A 17,615-nucleotide genomic window follows, 5' to 3' on the forward strand; every position below is an offset into this window, starting at 1 on the left:
CTGCTCATTTTTAGCATTTAGCTCAAAGCACTGATTGCACCCTTTCTAGCATAGCTGTGGGCTTTTCCTGGTCTGGTGGTCAAGATTGAGCCGTCACACATAGTCTCCATAGAGAATCGCTCGCTCGCTCGCTCACTCACTCACTTACCTTTCGATGCCTTAAATTTAGAGCGAGTGAGCGCGATAGTCCCAATCCACGCAATGTTTGTCTCACTCCATACCGTGGAGTTGTTTGTATCGGAAATTCAGCGCTTGTGTGATAGCCCAACAGACTCTTGAGAGGTGTTTTGTGTCGGGGAACAATTTAATGGTGCTATGCTCCCTTTGCTGCGGCCTGCAGGCCTTCCGTTTGTAGAAAGACTGAAAAATCCCACTCGGTTTTTACAAAGTTCTTCTGTAGCACAGGGTCCTCCGCGGCTCGGCAAGCGGTCCATACGAGTCGTGTTTGTCGTCGGTTGCCAAAAGAAGGACGGACGGACGGACGGACGACTCGATAGTGATGTACCAAATGCGTCTGGGTGCGTGCGTTGCAGATGCGAATCTCTGCGGGGACCGGTTTGAGTTGTAGTTCCGAACAACGGCCAGATTCAGCTGTTTGCACCCAAAGTTCTTGAGTCTACTTTCGCTAGTTTGTGTAATTTATCAAACATTTTTGAGAAATATTTATTTTTATAAGCCTAGTGCAAATGTTTGAGGAAAAAAAAACGTGACTTGACCAAAAGACGGTGAACAAAAACACTGGCACATGAATGTTGAATGTCATTGGTATGAGTGAAAATTTCTATTTTTCTGGGGTAGTGTGAGCTTTTTAATAACGGCGTAATGGGCTTTCTCTGAGTACGAGCTGTCAGTTTGGATTTACGCCAGATGTGACGTATGGAGAGAAACCGATTACTTTCAAAGTCTCATTGGACTCAGTATCAGATCCACCGACCCGTTTGTACCACGGGTTCCGATGCCAATCGTGACCGCGACGATGATAATACTACACCATTAGCAGCCATCTTCGATCGGCCCCCCCAAAAAAATTATAATTTGAGACGCTTCCACCCAATATGCCAAGGTTTGGATTAAATTGTAAGAAACAAAAACCATTTTGTATATATAAAAAAAAGAAAAAAACAAAACATGCAGTACAAACATGTTCCGATTCGCTCCAAGTCCGTTTTTTGGGTTGTTCATTTGTTTTGACACTTTTCCTTCCTGTTGATACCCTTTGTGTGATTGTCTATCAAGTGGGGATGTTACAAAGTCTATAACACAGACGTACGTTACTGTGGTTCTATTGCTATGTTGTTGTGATCTGCATCATTTCAGGCGCAGCGTGCTCTTGCGCTCACCGCTGAGCGTCCGGCCAGTCAGGCAATGGGCGAGCCACGTTGGCTGACTCCATGTTCTCCTTTGCTGTTTTACTGTCGCGCGCGGCTCCCTTTGCCTCCAGAAAGCAACGGGGCCGCGGGACGACTGCCTCCGTCGGTCGGTGGCGGCACATCCATACGCAGCCTTTTATATACCAAATTTTGCAAATATAAGTTCATGGCCCTTTAAGTTCTTTGTAAAAAGGTCATCTGGGGAAGAAACGGAAAAAAAATCCCCACGCAGACTGAATTGACTAGCATTTTGGGTTTACTCCAAGCTATCCATCCGGTCGGTGCATGAAGCAAGCCTGATGTTGTCACCATTATTGACTGGCCAGACACTTCAGGGTGGACACACAGCGAGCGCCACAATCCTGCTAGTTAGTATTTGCTTTATGTATTAGTTTAGCAGTTGTGCACGAAGAGGAGCACTACACTAAGGACAAACAATATTGTGCATCCATTGTGATTTTACCACAATTAAAGGTTTGGATTTGCAAAACTAAACTGCTTTTGTTTCCTTTTGGCTGTGCGCTTGCGCGAGAGAAGCCAGTCGTCCATTTTTTGTTTTTGTTTAAACAATATGTCTACGTGCCTACACAAGTCTAAATAGGACAGCAATATTAAGTCATTTACTACCAATGGTAGCTACAGACGTCCAAGATCCATTTTAACTGGGCTGGCAGTGAATGAGGGAAGCCACCAAAAAAAAAAAAAAAACCCTGTTTTTAATCCATCTCCGGACTCACCTGTTTTCTGTCACGTTTGATTGTCATCTGAGCCTTCGTTTTCTCTTGTCACTCTCAGCAAGATGTAATAGAAGTAGAGAACATACGGCATACGGTGCTTTCTACCTCATTTGCAGAACAACAAGCACACATCCAAATGATGTCCAAAATAGTTTTATTGCTCATCCATTACGGAGCCCTGTGAAAGCTAAAACAAAAATGATCCAATTGTATTGAACTCCAAAGTTGAGGAAATAAAAGATGACATTCGCTGTCACCCAGTACTAGCTAAATCCAAGCAAAGTCATCACATGACCGACCTATTGTCGTCCTTAAACGTCAATGAGGTGATACCATCTTTGGCAGATGACATTGAGGAGCCATTGTCTCATTAGCTCAAAACATTTGTGCCTCCTCAATGGAATTTCTGGTGGCATGCAAACTGAAAAGCTACAAACGGGCAATTAGAGGAATGAGCCCCCGGGGTAGCTACATTTACCCCCGCGAACAAACAACAGCTAGCTACTAGCGTGTGTTTCCGTCAGCAAAAGATCTGGAAAAAAGCGGCCGGTGAGAGGGAGGTCTGGACGACCCGAGCCCAGCTTGGACGGACGACAAACGCAACCGGCCGCTTGAGGTAAAAATTCCACCACTTGTTCATGTCCCCTGAGATCAAGTGTGTTCAAGTTGACTTCGCAGTGCTTTGGTCAAGTGAGGCTCCGCCCCCTGTTGGTCCAACAAGGCGCTACACTGCGGACGATACAAGCGAAGGACGACTTCACTCGGTCGGTCGGCTACAGGTCGGTATCTTCCAACGTGCTTGGAATTTCTCCCGGGCCCTCCGGTGTGTCCGACCAAAAGTCCGGGTGGTCCTGGTACCATTTGACTAAAAGCAAACAGGCACCACGTGAATATTCTGTCTCAGATGTGTGTTTGGCCCGGCCCGGCCCGGCCCGGTTGCGTGTGTGTGCCTGCTGTACCGGTCCGTTTGATGCCTTCAAGCCAGGAGACTTGGGCCTTCCAGCCCAACTGCTGAAGCTTTTCACATTTGATAGGGTAGCGGATGTCCACCTTCGGCCTGTGGAATAGTTTCATCACGTCATGTGGATGAATGAATGAATGAATGGATCTATCTGGCCTTACCTGTCCGGCACAAACTCCAGCCAGTCGTTCAGCTCGGCATCCGGCAGGTTTTTGACCTTCAAAATATACGCACAGCATTTACGTGCGTGCGTGCGTGCGGTGGGTGGGTGTCCGTGCCAACCTACCATCTTGACGAGTTCCCGGGCTAGTTGCACGATAGCTATCTCAAAGTTTGAGCCTACGTTGTAGACTTCTCCCACAATCCCTTTCTCCAGGAGCAGGAGGAAGGCGTCGACCGCGTCGTCGACAAACAGGAAATGGCGAGATTTGGGGAGGGTTCCGTGAATGGTACTATGGCGGGCAGCACAGAGCACAAAGTTGGGCCGCCGCACGGTGTGAGTGGGACCTTTTCAAAATGAATGGCCTACCATTTCTTGCACATTTGCAAGAGCGTGAGAAATTTCGGGATGACCTGCGAGAATGAGAACGCCAGTCAGTTCCGCTAATCCAGCAGTGCAACTACCCAGGAGGACGTTTCACTATCGTTCGATCAACTCAGGATGTGGTTTTTGTCATTGCATCGAGAAAAGGTTTCTTTTTAGTACCTTCTCAATGTATTGCTTGGGGCCGTAGACATTGTTGCTCCTTGTGATGATGACAGGAAGCTGAAGACCGACCGCAAACTAAGTGAGTATGGCTTCAAATGCAATTGTGTTACAACTTTTTCTATGCACCTGATACTTTTCCCAGTACAACCTGGCCAGGTGCTCTGCAGCTGCCTTTGAGGAAGAATACGGATTGGAAGGCCTCATCGGACTGTTCTCGTCAAATTCCTGCATAATACCAGTAAAGCCAGAGCCAGTAACAGCACAGCGAAGGAGACTCCATGAATAAAGCCACCAAACCTCATCTAGACTGGATCCGTACACTTCATCACTGCTGGCGTAGATGAAGCACCGGAGCCTGTGGCGTGTCTGAGTGGCAGCTGCCAGTAAAACCCGCGTGCCGTGAATGTTGACGTGCTGGAAAATGGCTGGGCTTTGGAACGATGAATCTGAGGCAAAAGCCAACAAGACCATGCTAGGAAATAGTGTTGTCTGCCCCGATTCCAGTCGCTGCTCACCGACGTGGGTTTTGGCCGCCAAGTGGAAGATGACGTCAATTTTTTGAGAGTCGAAGATGTGATTCACCAGCGGGGCGTTACATACATCGCCCTGTTGCACAAACGCATCATTCGGTAGGATGGAATTTAAACATCTTAACGTCATTGGGGTAACTCTCCGTAACTGCAGAACCCCCCCCCCCCCAAATCTTATTACCTTGATAAAAGTGTAGTTGGCTGTGTTTTGAATGCTGTCCAGACTCCTTGGGCTGCAGCAGTAATCGAGCTGAAAAGATGTGACTTGTTCAACACACACGAAGCAGTTCCAAGCACAAATTTGTCCTTGCATTGACTTTTTTTTTTCTTACAGTCAACAGATAACGAAAGCTTACATTATCCAAGTTAAAAATGTTCCATTCGGGATGCTTTTGAAGCAGTGAACACACAAGGTGAGAGCCACTGGATGGACAGAGGAACAAATAACTGTCAACAAAGACAAAGTTCGAATAATAATTGCAATTGAATGATTGATGTGACGTGAACTCACATAAACCCAGAACCCCCAGTCACTAAAACAGTTCGGATGGAGTCCATCAGTCCCTTCACTTTTCGTCTCGTCCGCGTATCAATGTTGAAATTGTTCTACACTACCGTCTTTGGAGTTCACTTGGAACTTGATCATCTTGAAGAACACGTTAGTGACAGGACAGATTGATCATGGTAAGCGCGACAGTAGCTGATGCTTTACGGTAGTGTTGACACGTTGAAAAGGCCGTGAACAAATGGAGCCCAGTGTGGCCATTTTCTGCTTTGTGATTGGCTGGAAATATATCCTAGCGAAGAAACTTCTTCCGATTGGGTGGATTCTAAATCCATCATTTTATCAACAGCACCGATTGGACAAAGTCATAGCGCAAAGCTCACTGACATAGAAACGATGTTTCCGAAAGCTAATGTCAAAATAAACGTTAAGAAAATGACACCTGGTCAAATGTAGTGTCACCGACGAGGAATCAAGTTTGTACATTTTGCTGAGGTGCCACGTTTCGTATTATTTTGTCACTTGGCACCATGGAGAAAATCCTCAATGGACTAGTTTGCGACTTTGAAGAGTATTATCCTTTGACTTCCGCTTTATTTGTGTCCATGCGTGTAGCTCGACGCAGAAGGGATGTCACTCGGTTTCGTGGCTCATTGAAGTGATGAGCTAACTCACGTTGATTGGCCTCAAACGCAAACATTACTGCCTGTAAAATGTCGTGTTTAATAACCGCACTTGCAGCTGCACTCTTCTTTTCTGCGCAGGCTTTCGGGAAAACTGTAACGGGACTTTTTAAGACCGAAGTAGCGAGGCAGCATCAAGGCCAATTCATCACCAAATTCATGTATCAAGGTAAAGAAATCAAGAGTTGTTCCTCATTTGCACTGATGTCATCATCGGGATTTTCATTTCCATCTCTTCCCTCCTCAACTTGTTTGTAGAATGGAAGATAATCAGGACAATGTTAAGCTGTTGGAAAGAAGGACACGTTTAAACCTTGCCCCATTGTGTCTGTACTGTAGGCGCTGATGGTTTGTTGGTGTGTCAAGTGGACAAACCTTCACTAGCTGCAGAGAAGGAATCCCGACTGCTGCTGTATGCAAATGTGGACGAGGACTGGGACAACCTCAGCTGCTCTGAAAGGCTCACCCGTGCTCAGTTCATCAGTAAGAAGTTGTTATGACAATTCACATGCATATCTCTCCACACGTCTGCTTCTAAATATCAAAACAATTGCACCGATAAACCATATTGCAATCTCTATGAGGAACGCTTACTGTTGAGGTGATGCTTTTGACAATTTTCTTAGGTTGAAGCGGGCTCAACACCATTGGATTTTTCTGACATAAAGCCAGCTTTCTTTTTTTTACCTTCATTTGAACATGACCTCAATGCACAGCGTACGCTAAGTCGTGCACTGTGTTTTCTCTCCTTTGCTTCAGTTCCTCTCAATCAAGAAGAACACAACCAGACGATTCTCAAGCGGTCATCCCCGACAGTGTGGACCGCTCTCTATGCAGATCGATACACATGCCAGGTAAGTGGAAAAAGTATACAACTTCACTTCGCCATAGATTTGACCTTATAAGACAAGAGTTGCTGTGTGGACGTTTGAGTCGGCTTACGATTTGTACCTCCAGGAGGATACAGCCATTCCATCTCACGGTGACCTCAGATTTACTGTCCTGCTGCTTAATGCCGACTCTGCAGGAAACCCCCTGGAGCATTTCAGCGCCGAGGAGGCAGGTTAGACATTCCTTTGCTCAGCCAAGCTCCGATTCGTAGCGTAATGAGCCCAAGACAAGAAAAGAAAAGAAAAACGAGTCGACTGCTAAATACTACCACTTGATTGTTTTGTTTTGGGCACTGCTCTAGGTCTCCACACGTTTTACTTCCTCCTGCTCCTGGCCTACTTTGTAGCGTCTTGTATCTACATTAAGCCAGTGTACCAGGCTCTGAGGAAAGGTGGTCCCATGAACACGGTCCTGAAGGTGCTGACCGCGAGTCTGGCCTTGCACGGATGCTCGGCCCTTTGCAAGTACATTCACATGGCCAGGTAAAAGAGGACCGACCGACCGACCGGACCGGACCGGACCGTACCGGACCGTTGTTAGCATTGCAAGCTAAAGCTAGCTAGCTAGCTAGCTAGCTAGCTCAATGCTATCAGAATGCGCTAGCATGAAATACTGACATCCTGGCAGGTACTCCAGAGACGGCGTTGGTATTCCACTGATGGGCAGCCTGGCAGAGTGTATGTCATCTTTTTATCTCCCCAAATCCAACCTCGCATACACAAGTAACATCTTGGGCCGGTTGTCCGTGCGTAGTCTGGGCCGTGGCAGCCCAAGTGGCAATGCTGTACACCTTGCTGAGCCTGTGCGTCAGCTGGAGCCTGAGTCGAGGCCGGAAACCTCAGTCGCGACCTCTGCAGTGGGAGCAGTCTCCGGCGTCCACGGCCGTCGCCGTCTGCGGCGTCCTCGTGCAGGTACGCCGGCTTCGCTCGGGCGGGCGGGCGCTCCCCTGCCCAGATGTTGACGGTGCCGCTCGTAGGGGGCGCTACTGCTGTGGGAGCGCTACTCGCCGTCCGAGCGCCACCGTCACAGCCAGCGGAATCTGCCGGCCGTTCTGCTCATCGCCCTGAGGGTGACGCTGGCCCTTCTGCTGGCCGCCGTTCTCTACCAAATCATCTCCACTGAGAGGAGCACACTGAAACGAGATTTCTACCTCTGCTTTGCCAAGGTCAGCCGCACCCAGGCCTCCCCCGGCCGGCCGGCAGTCGGCAGCTGCTCACGCTTGTGTTTTCTTCGCAGGGATCCTTCCTGTGGTTCCTCTGTCATCCTGTCCTCGTCCTCACGTCATTTACCTTCAATGAGCACCAGAGGGAGAAGGTTTGGCGGCCTTTAGCTTCATTAGCAGATGTGGCAAATGTTCTCACGCCGTGCAGAGGGGTGGGCTTAATTGAGCAGTGCCCCAGACATCCACCTGAGAACCTTTTTGTGGTTTTGTGCAGGTGGTCACCATTGGCGTGATTCTGTGTCAGTCCATCTCCATGGTCATCCTCTACCAGCTTTTTCTGTCTCGCTCCCTCTACTGGGAAGTGTCCTCGCTGTCCTCCGTGTCGCTGCCGCTCACAATGTCCAGGAACAACCAGAGGGGTCGCTACTGAGCACCTGCGTTGGCCTTAGGTGGCTTCACTTCCAAGCGGATGACAGGACGAAGACGTCGCGTAGCGGGCGGGGGCTGCTGGGCCTTTGCGCTTTTCTGGAGAACCGAGTGAAGCGCTTCAGTTTGCTTCGGAGGGAACAACTACAAGAGAAGCGCCACCAGCGGTTTGGGTGGACAAAAGCATAAAAAATGGAAGTAGATGTTGAACTCTATTATTTTTTGTAAGATATGGAAAAGATATACGATACAACACAGGGACTCGAAGCGGAATGGATTAAATACATGGGATGGAGGTTTAGAAGAAAGCCATTTGGAGTACGAGCTATCAAAAATGTGAATTTCATCGCTGGGAAGACGCACATCTCTAAAAGTATTGGTACGGCAAGGTCGAGTCCTATGTTGTATACCAAAGACCCAAATGACAACTGAATTGACCTTGCCGTTCCAATACTTTTGGAGGAGTCTACGTATCATCTCGAGCACGGTTCTGGAGTCTATGTCAGAGGCTTTAAGCTATTTCAACTTTCTGAATGCATGCCATTCAAATATCTCGACAACATTTCATGTCTGAAAATCTCGTTACTGCTCAAATGTGTTGACCTGATGTACAGTTTGAGATTGTTTTATTCTTTATAACCTGTGGATCTATGTGACCGGAAATAAATGATTTCAGGCTAACGATAAGTGTACAATGGCCTATCGATGTATCTGTCATCTGTCTGTCTGTCTGTCTGTCAAATCGAGCTAGCTAGGCGAAAATGATTGTAGAACTACAAGTCCCAAGATGCATCAAGCTGTTCCGCCCCAAGGAAGTTGAAGACCTCTCCCCAAACGCCAGTTGGAACGCAGTAAGGTAAGATACGCAGCGTTTTAGCAAATAATCATCAATAGCAGCTAGATAGATTCATGCAATGTTGTTTGTTGCCCGTAAACAACCTTATGTAACTTGCGTTAGCATTTAGCACAGCTAAGCGCATCCTTGTCATAAATAGGATCCACGTGGTGTGTACATGTGCGTGCGCACGCGCGCGCGCGTGCTTGAGTGAGTGTGTTTAGAGACTGTGTCCATTTGAAAGTTTGTGCGGCTCGCTCGCTCGCTGTTTTTTTTCCCCCCTTCAGTCTGCAGGCTGAAAGCAGAGAACACGCTTCCGCCTCCTGACCGGGCTCCGGCTAATTCCCGCTTTGTCCAAAACTCACAGGTTGGTGTTGCGATCATTCGGGAATGGAACACGTGTCGCCGCCTACTGACTTGTTCTTCTTTTGCAAGTGTACATGCAGTTTAACAGCTGCTACATAGTCGCTTCTAATTTTCCTTTGGGATTATTTTGCTAAAGTGATTCTCAGTTCTTCTATAGATTTGTCGTCCCGTCCCCCCCCACTCGGTACTTTATAGAAATACGTCTATCAATAGTTATATTAAGTATAAATGAACTTTTACTGTGAATGACCGACAAACCCCATTCATTGGTTAACTTGGCTCAGCAATTGGAGAAAGAAAAAAAACCCCAACCTTGTGTTGACGTCTTTTACTGTACGTCGTGCTCAATGAAGTCTAGGAGTTTGGACTTGATGACTTCCCACCACTGCTGCTCACTTCGTTCATATACAATATTTTGATTCAAGAAGAATTTATTCGCCATGTTTGAGCGTGCCAAACAAGGAATTTGACTTGGCTGCAATGGATGCAGAGAAGACACATAGTGCAAACAGTGTAGACAATCCAAAAATGTCTGCACTCAGCCCGGGATGAAGTCTGACTCCGCATTTATTGACTTTTAGTCGAACGAGCGTGGCCCCGAATTGTTGCGCTCGACAAATTGCATCAGTCTAATCGGAGCGTTTTACTGATGAAATCACATGACGGCAAACAAACGTCACCATTGTCCTATACTCAATTATCAACACGAGGATGCAGTACAGCACGCAGGCGATAAAAAGAATCCAGAATGTCCACTCCACTTTTTCAAGTCCGGCCGTCTACGCTCATGCGCCTGACCAGAAGCTTTTGTGTTTTCGTTCTGCCACATCGAGCCCGTCCGATACGAGATCATATTAGAGCAAAGTTGTGGATAAAGGTCAGCGCTTCCGCGCCGTCGCCGCCCGACCTTTCGTTCCAGCCGCTTTGTGTAATTAGACGACACGGAGTCGTGAAAGGTCAATTTTGCAGGTAGCATGGCTGAACGGGTGCTGGTGGTTGGCGGAGGAGGGCGGGAGCACGCTCTAGCCTGGAAGCTGGCCCAGTCGCCGCACATCCAGCAAGTCCTAGTGGCGCCGGGGAATGCCGGGACCTTCCACTGCGGCAAAATTTGCAACTCGGGTAAATCAAATTGGAGTTGCCCTTTGTGCGGGTGGACAATCCCAAAATACTAACGTCCTCAAATGCGACAGAGGTGTCGGTGAATAACCACGCCATACTGGCTCAATTCTGCAAGGACCATCACGTGGGGCTGGTGGTGGTCGGACCCGAGGTTCCGCTCGCGGCGGGTAAGCTCAGCGTTTCTGCTCAAGTCTTCCTTCCTCTGGTTCTCTCTAACCTCCTCATCGGCGCCACCCAGGTATCGTGGATGACTTGACGGCGGCAGGAGTGCGCTGCTTTGGTCCGAGCGCCAAAGCGGCCCAGTTGGAGGCCAGCAAGAGCTTCTCCAAGGCCTTCATGGAGCGACACGGCATCCCCACCGCACGCTACGGCTCTTTCACGGACCCCCAGGCGGCGTGCGACTACATCCGCACGTCAGTAGTTCCTAAAATTGTGAATATCTGCTTTTTCCCCTTTGTATGATGTGTCACTCAAGTCAAAGATGAAAAATCCAATAAAATCATCCATAAATGTTGTGTGTCCCAGGGCTGACTTTCCGGCGCTGGTTGTGAAAGCCAGTGGCTTGGCGGCAGGGAAGGGAGTTATTGTGGCGCAGGACCAGGAAGAAGCCTGTCGGGCTGTGATGGACATCATGAAGGTCATTTGCACAATATGATTGATGAGCAATGTTGAGTGGATCTTTGTCATCATCGTGGTTTTTTTTTTTTTTTTTTCCCCCTCTCCCCCACAGGACCGGGCGTTTGGTGCCGCAGGCGACACGGTGGTGGTGGAGGAGCTTCTGGAGGGCGAGGAAGTATCTGTGAGTTCTTGTTCACTTAAGTACAACAGCGCTCTCCCAATGTTTCTGTCCCTCAGCCGGCCAGTCGAAATGTGAACGAAGACGCGTTCGATATTCAAAGTCATTTCAGCCTCTGGCGATCAAGTTTCGTGACCTGAAAATAAACGAAGCCGCTTGCGTTTACAGTGTCTGTGCTTCACCGACGGTTCGTCGGTGTCGCCGATGCCTCCGGCTCAGGATCATAAACGTCTGCAAGACGGCGATCGGGGGCCCAACACAGGCGGCATGGGAGCCTACTGTCCCACTCCTCAGGTATGTCTCGTCTTAGCCAGGGATTGAAAAAAAAAAAAAAAAATCGAATCACAGCCGTAGTTTGATTTTTTTTTTTTTATCGAAAAAAGTCACTGGTGTTTGCTAAAGAATTTCCTCCTTTGTGCGACGCAGGTGAGCGAGGAGCTGTTGGCGCAGATCCGAGAGTCTGTGCTTCAGAAGACGGTGGACGGCATGAAGCAAGAAGGAACTCCCTACGTCGGCGAGTGCAGATTCGATGAGCGACTCGGTTTGAGCGACTGTGGTTAACACGGTCGCCGTGTGACTTTGCAGGCGTTCTGTACGCCGGCCTGATGTTGACCCAGCAGGGCCCCAAAGTTCTGGAGTTCAACTGTCGCTTCGGAGACCCCGAGTGTCAGGTCTTGCTTCCCCTGCTGAAGAGCGACTTGTACGAGGTCATTTTAAACACCGTCAACGGCAAGCTGGCCTCCAGCGCCCCCCAGTGGCACCGGGACAAATGTGCCGTCACCGTGGTGATGGCGAGTGCCGGTTATCCTGGCGCCTACAGCAAAGGGGTGCTCCTCACCGGTGAGTGGTCAGAGTACCCACAAATGTTTCAGGCCAAGTCCTGCTACGAAGAGTGGGCGGGAAAGGTTCGTATTCATTTTCCAACTCCAATGATTGATTCCTCAGGTCTGTCCCAGGTCGAAGAGGCAGGGATTCAAATATTCCACGCAGGCACAGCGCTGAAGGACAAACAAGTGGTCTCCAGCGGCGGCCGCGTCCTGACCGTCACGGCGGTCCGCCCCTCTCTGGAGGCCGCGCTGCAGGCGGCCAATCAGGGCGTGGCGGCTGTGGGCTTCCCCGGCGCCGTGTACCGCCGCGACATAGCCCACAAGGCCATCGGCCATTTGAAGCAACGCAGGTGTGTTTGAACATTTCGTCTTCTCACCTGTTTTATGAATAAACCTACTTTGGATGATCTCGTCGTTGTCGTTTGTTCACTCGGCGTCAATGAGCGACACCGACACGAAAAAGATTTGACCGTGTCTGTGACAGAGGCCTGACCTATAAGGACAGCGGCGTGGACATCGCCGCCGGCAACAAACTGGTGGACACCATCAAGCCTCTGGCCAGGGCAACTTCCCGACCGGGTTGGTTTAGATGAGCAGCTGCGGGAAAAATGAACTTGGATGTGTTCTGACACTTTGTCCTGACCAGGATGTAACCCTGAGCTGGGAGGTTTCGCCGGACTCTTTGACCTTAAAGCGGCAGGGTTCATCGACCCAATTCTGGTTTCTGGCACTGATGGAGTTGGGACCAAACTTAAGGTGTGATTTACCTCCATATTCTATTTGAAGGTTTTATGCCGATATTGCTATTCCGAGTCAAAAATGTGGGATTCAGATCGCTCAGGCCTGCGGGCAGCACGGCAGTTTGGGTCAGGACCTGGTGGCCATGTGCGTCAACGACGTGCTGGCTCAGGGTGCCGAGCCGCTCTTCTTCCTCGACTACTTCTCGTGCGGAAAGCTGGACGTCAACGTGACCGCCGCCGTTGTCGCGGGGATCGCCAAAGCTTGCGAGATGGCCGGCTGCGCTCTGCTAGGTAAGCAAAGACGTTGCCTCGCTGCCGTGTGGTCCCGTTCTTGCCGTGTCGTCCCGGTGGAAATGCAGGCGGAGAGACGGCAGAAATGCCCGGCGTCTACGGCGCCGGCGAGTACGACCTCGCCGGGTTCTGCGTCGGAGCGGTGGAGCGGGGAGCCCTGCTGCCTCGGCTGGCGGACATCGCCGAGGGGGACCTCTTGATCGGCGTGGCGTCCTCCGGTATCCACAGCAACGGTTTCAGCTTGGTCCGCAAGGTTTTGGAGCGAACGCAACTCAGCTACAGCTCCCCGGCACCTTTTGGCAACCCGGGACAGACTCTTGGTAAGTGTTTTTTTTTTTAAACTTTCATCACACTGAAAGAAGTTTGCCATTTGTAAAAAACAAAAAAAAACAAACGAGATAAATACAATATATTTTTTAGTACAAGTGTGCTCGGGACTTGTATGTCATTGTCACAATGACCTTCAGGGGAGGTTTTGCTGACACCGACAAAGATCTACAGTCGTCTGCTCCTTCCAATCCTGCACAGCGGTGCTGTCAAAGCGTACGCGCACATCACCGGCGGGGGACTTTTGGAAAACATCCCGCGGGTTCTGCCACAGGAGCTGGCTGTCGATTTAGGTGAGTGAGTGAGTGAGTGAGTGAGTGAGTGAGTGAGTGAGTGAGTGAGTGAGTGAGTGAGTGAGTGAGTGAGTGAGTGAGTGAGTGAGTGAGTGAGTGAGTGAGTGAGTCACACAGGACGTGTAGGGAGATTCTTCTTCATTTCTTTCATAATTTTCTCCCTGAAACTTAACTCCGACATAGAGCGGGCCTTCTGGTCCAACTTACTCACATTTTCTTGGCCATCTTGTGAAGATATTAGATTGGCTTCTTTTCAGATGCCTCTCGTTGGAGCATCCCTCCAGTATTTACCTGGCTACAGAAGGAGGGTGGCCTGAGTGAGCACGAGATGACCCGCACCTTCAACTGCGGCCTGGGTGCGGTGCTGGTGGTCGCCCCCGTGGACGCTCAGAGGGTCTTGCGGCAGCTGCAAGCCCAGGAGGAAGCCTGGATCGTGGGGGCGCTCGCTCACAAGCCACCCGGTGAGACCCCGAGCGTCCGCAATGGGAGGGAGACGTGACCACGTCAATGCGCTACCTACCGCAGGTGCCGAGTCGGTGGTGGTCCGCAAGCTCCAACACAGCCTGCTGAACGCCGGTCCGGCCGCTAAAAACGCCAGCTGCCTCTGCGATAGCAGCATTCCTCACAAGAGGACCAAAGTCGGGGTTCTCATCTCAGGCGCAGGTTTGTTTCTTATTTCGGGAGTGAGTCGTCACGCAGATGACAAAGTGGGACTGATGCCTCCTCCAGGTACCAACCTTCAAGCGCTGATCGAGCAGGCCAAGCGCCCGTCGAGCTGCGCGGAGATCGTGGTTGTCATCTCCAACAAGCCGGGGGTCCAGGGTCTCAAGAGAGCCGCACTGGCCGCCATCCAGACACGGGTACTCCTTTTATGCGGATGTCTGCTAGTATTGGGGGAAAACCAAGTCTTGGCAAGGGAGCTTTATTTCAGTACAGTAGCACAGGGCAACTCGATGTGCGGCACTCACGCGAGTAAAGTCGGAACAGGTGGAGAAAGTCAATGAGTGACTCCTTCAAACGTCTTTGACGACAACATGTCATCTATTTTGACCAAAAGCTTTCATTCGCTCGGTATGTGCTGAAGAGTCAATTGATTTGGATTCTGTTTTTGAAAGAACAGAAAACATAGAGACGTACATAGCAATCGTGTCGATGATTGGAAAAAAACTCTGAAATGAACCAGATTTGGATTTCAACCAGGTGGTTGACCACAAACTGTACGGGAGCCGAGCAGAGTTTGACGGCACCATCGACCGAGTGCTGGAAGAATTTGGGGTGGAGTTGGTGTGTCTGGCCGGATTCATGCGGATCCTCACGGGATCTTTTGTCAAGAAATGGAACGGTGAGTAGAAGCGCACGTCACGCCGACTTTCCCCTCTTCAAACAAAACCGTTGTCCCATCTTAGGTAAACTCTTGAACATCCATCCCTCCCTGCTGCCCTCCTTCAAGGGTGTGAACGCCCAAAAGCAAGCTCTCCAGGCCGGCGTGCGGGTCAGCGGCTGCACAGTCCACTTTGTCGCAGTAAGTCGAGCACATTGGCGTCCGCGCGTCGCCGCCGCCGACGCCACCAAACGCGGCCGGCGTGTGTCTGTCAGGAGGAGGTGGACGCGGGCGCCATCATCGTGCAGGAGGCCGTGCCGGTGTCCAGCGACGACACCGAGGAAACTCTGTCGGAGCGAATCAAAGAGGCCGAGCACAGGGCCTTCCCCGCCGCCATGGAGCTGGTCGCCAGCGGGGCCGTCCACCTCAGTGAGGCCGACGGCCGCGTGGTCTTTAGGTCCAACTTACAGCAGTAGGAAAGGAAGGTCTGACAAAAAGTGGCTGTGTGTGGGGGACATTTCAAATTTGCATCGAACGCACATTAAAGAAACATTTCTTGGAGACTATATATATATTTGATTTCATATTTGCTTGTGACAGAGTACAATTTGAAAGCAACGATGCAGTGAGAATCGACGAGTCAAAGACGGACAGCCACTTTTCATAGCGGCTGGGACGCCGCCATTCTGTTGCCGGCCGCTTCACGTGGGTTTGCGCCTCTGAAAGCGCAGCACGGCCAGCCTCTCGTTCCCAGCTCTGGTGGACAGGCGTGGCTCTCCCCGCAGGCCGTGCGCGCTCAGGATCTGGATGATCTCCTCTAGGATGCCGAGATGCCGTTGTCAGTTGCAAAATACAAATAAGCCAGCTGCATCCAGCCAAGCGGACACCTGGATCATTCTCTGCCACGGTGACCAAGTAGAAGAGCCCTCGACCCGACAGCAAGTGCGATACGACTGGTAGAAATCTGTCGGTGACCTCGCGGCCTCGCCTTCCGCCGGCCCAAGCCGCCTCGATGCCCGTGCCGCCCACCTTGACGCCGAGAAAACAAATTGTGCTCCCTAATCTGACCTTTCAACGCGAAGAGGTCGAGTCACCTCACCTCACTGGACGGTGTGAGCACATATGGCGGGTTGAAGAGGAGCACATCCACTTGTCCGCTCAAGCGGGGCAGGATACTTTCCACCTGAAGCGGAGCGTCGCGGTCAAAGCGGTATATCTCACAATGTCAAACGGGAGTCTGACCAGGTCGGTGACGATGGGCTCAAGCGACACGGCGTTGCGTGATGCCGTCTCGGCGGTGCACAGCGCTGCGTCCCGATTCACGTCCGTGCAACTAGTCGACACATTGTTGGTCACGTGGAGAGGAGGAGACGAATGATGTTGAGCAACTCACAAATAGACGGCCGAGGGTCCAAGCAGGGACGCGACGAACGCAGACACCACTCCGGAGCCGCTGCCCACCTCCACGCACACGAGCGGCCCACTGAAAGCAGTGACGGGCAAAAACAAAAGTTCGCAGCATTCAGCTATCGGACAAGCAAAGCAAAGCCACGCGTGGTGTGCGCGTCGCTCGCTCGCTCGCGCCACCTCATGCGCTGAAGTTCGCCAGCATCCTTTTCCAGAGCGTCAATGAGCAGGAAGGAATCCTCCGACGGCTCGTAAACTTCGCTGAAGTCTCCCCGCGCGGCGTGATCGTACAGAGGCGTGGGGTAGTTCGCCGACATGGCAAATTAAACGCACGTCATGTGCAGCTTGTGGCGCTAACAGGTTCAAATGAAAGGCGACACGTTTGATGTTTGCTTCTTCTACCATGCGACGCGCTCCGCACCGCTTCTCTTCGTTCTGTTCCGGTTTACTTCCTAGTACGTCAAGCGTACGCACACTGCTACGTCAAGACGTCACTGCGTCAACTGGCGTGCCTACGGTAAGCGAGAAGGCTTAATTGAAATAGACTAAGCGCGTCCTTGTCAAGGTTCTTTGTTTTGACTTGTGACTGACGCAGCGCAGCGCAGAAGATATTGAATTCAAAGTTGAATATTTTTTTTCCTTTCAACAATTCCAAGATCTCATTCCTGTAGCATCGGAGTGCTCTCAGTTCCCCGTCCCTGAAGGCAGCACTTTGGGGAAAATTGGGGAGAAAATCAAACTATAGTTTCAAGAGACCGTTTTCATACCAGTCACCTGGCTTGCGCACCTAGATGGGGTCATAGTTGCTTGCCCATTCTTCCTTGCAGAGTTGCACGAGTTCAATCTAATCATTGTTGTCACTTGCAGTGAACAAAAATAAACTACAATAATACAGTCAAATCATCAAGAACGTTCTTAAGTCTATTTTGAACGATTCGGTGAACGATTCTTTTGAGTGAACAGATTCATTTGACTTAAAAGAACTGGAATGCACAGCACTATGCGGCTTCGTCACTTGTGAGCTTTTGCTGCTCTCTCGTGGACATTTTGGATAACTGCACTGTTTGCTTGCCTTGCCATCAGATAGATAGATCACTCATCTTTGGACGACCGGCTCAAAATCTTAATGTCATTAAAGGTTGTTTTTTCTCTCCTTTATTGATCTGAAGCAGTTGTTTGTAGAGTCTGAGAAATTTCAAGAGCAGTAACTCAATCTCCTGCGAGACGCGTTTTCCTACGGTTTGGTCGTCGTGTCATGAATCCGTGTTTCGTAAAGTACTTTGCAAAAAGGGTACCAAGGTGAAACCGCTTTCCCTTGA

General features: G+C 50.3%; 4 protein-coding genes across 10 annotated transcripts; 2 read left to right on the plus strand and 2 right to left on the minus strand.

Annotated features, from left to right (window-relative positions):
• Window positions 1–2,254: 2,254 nt before the first annotated feature.
• Window positions 2,255–5,053, minus strand: tgds (TDP-glucose 4,6-dehydratase). 5 transcript variants are annotated; one of them, XM_085909163.1, is made up of 12 exons: window positions 4,819–5,050; window positions 4,664–4,730; window positions 4,489–4,557; window positions 4,293–4,383; window positions 4,075–4,223; window positions 3,904–4,002; window positions 3,775–3,834; window positions 3,598–3,641; window positions 3,355–3,520; window positions 3,230–3,285; window positions 3,067–3,164; window positions 2,255–2,972 (listed from the first exon to the last, which is right to left on the minus strand). In XM_085909163.1, the coding sequence occupies exons 1-12, from the start codon at window positions 4,863–4,865 to the stop codon at window positions 2,881–2,883; spliced, it is 1,038 nt and encodes a 345-aa protein (XP_085765289.1). In that variant the 5' UTR covers window positions 4,866–5,050; the 3' UTR covers window positions 2,255–2,880. The 5 variants fall into 5 exon arrangements, with proteins under 5 accessions (XP_085765289.1, XP_085765271.1, XP_085765280.1 ...); XM_085909145.1 differs by having other exon boundaries at window positions 3,904–4,223; window positions 4,819–5,052; XM_085909154.1 differs by having other exon boundaries at window positions 4,075–4,383; window positions 4,819–5,051.
• A 190-nt stretch (window positions 5,054–5,243) lies between these two features.
• On the plus strand, window positions 5,244–8,686 carry gpr180 (G protein-coupled receptor 180). Its single transcript, XM_085909120.1, has 10 exons — window positions 5,244–5,664; window positions 5,835–5,978; window positions 6,255–6,349; window positions 6,453–6,558; window positions 6,688–6,868; window positions 7,014–7,063; window positions 7,140–7,297; window positions 7,363–7,551; window positions 7,623–7,700; window positions 7,823–8,686. The coding sequence occupies exons 1-10, from the start codon at window positions 5,526–5,528 to the stop codon at window positions 7,976–7,978; spliced, it is 1,296 nt and encodes a 431-aa protein (XP_085765246.1). The 5' UTR covers window positions 5,244–5,525; the 3' UTR covers window positions 7,979–8,686.
• Window positions 8,687–8,717: 31 nt separating this feature from the next.
• Window positions 8,718–15,470, plus strand: gart (phosphoribosylglycinamide formyltransferase). 3 transcript variants are annotated; one of them, XM_085909087.1, is made up of 22 exons: window positions 8,718–8,830; window positions 9,097–9,176; window positions 10,145–10,294; window positions 10,366–10,461; window positions 10,533–10,707; window positions 10,820–10,931; window positions 11,025–11,093; window positions 11,259–11,384; window positions 11,517–11,604; window positions 11,676–11,930; window positions 12,036–12,267; window positions 12,402–12,496; window positions 12,564–12,673; window positions 12,750–12,948; window positions 13,017–13,268; window positions 13,416–13,568; window positions 13,826–14,029; window positions 14,094–14,231; window positions 14,298–14,428; window positions 14,769–14,910; window positions 14,975–15,090; window positions 15,165–15,469. In XM_085909087.1, exons 3-22 carry the CDS (start codon window positions 10,150–10,152, stop codon window positions 15,363–15,365), a joined length of 3,039 nt encoding a protein of 1,012 aa, XP_085765213.1. In that variant the 5' UTR covers window positions 8,718–8,830; window positions 9,097–9,176; window positions 10,145–10,149; the 3' UTR covers window positions 15,366–15,469. The 3 variants fall into 3 exon arrangements, with proteins under 3 accessions (XP_085765213.1, XP_085765222.1, XP_085765232.1); XM_085909096.1 differs by lacking the exon at window positions 8,718–8,830 and adding an exon at window positions 8,842–8,979 and having other exon boundaries at window positions 15,165–15,470; XM_085909106.1 differs by lacking the exon at window positions 8,718–8,830 and adding an exon at window positions 8,855–8,989 and having other exon boundaries at window positions 15,165–15,470.
• On the minus strand, window positions 15,185–16,787 carry hemk2 (HemK methyltransferase 2, ETF1 glutamine and histone H4 lysine). The gene is made up of 6 exons (XM_085909187.1): window positions 16,477–16,787; window positions 16,283–16,372; window positions 16,132–16,222; window positions 15,989–16,072; window positions 15,777–15,918; window positions 15,185–15,706 (listed from the first exon to the last, which is right to left on the minus strand). Exons 1-6 carry the CDS (start codon window positions 16,611–16,613, stop codon window positions 15,591–15,593), a joined length of 660 nt encoding a protein of 219 aa, XP_085765313.1. The 5' UTR covers window positions 16,614–16,787; the 3' UTR covers window positions 15,185–15,590.
• Window positions 16,788–17,615: the final 828 nt, after the last annotated feature.

This window comes from Syngnathus leptorhynchus, chromosome 1 (assembly GCF_054491065.1).
Source record: "Syngnathus leptorhynchus isolate UIUO chromosome 1, UIUO_Slep, whole genome shotgun sequence".
NCBI classification, from domain to species: Eukaryota; Metazoa; Chordata; class Actinopteri; order Syngnathiformes; family Syngnathidae; genus Syngnathus; species Syngnathus leptorhynchus.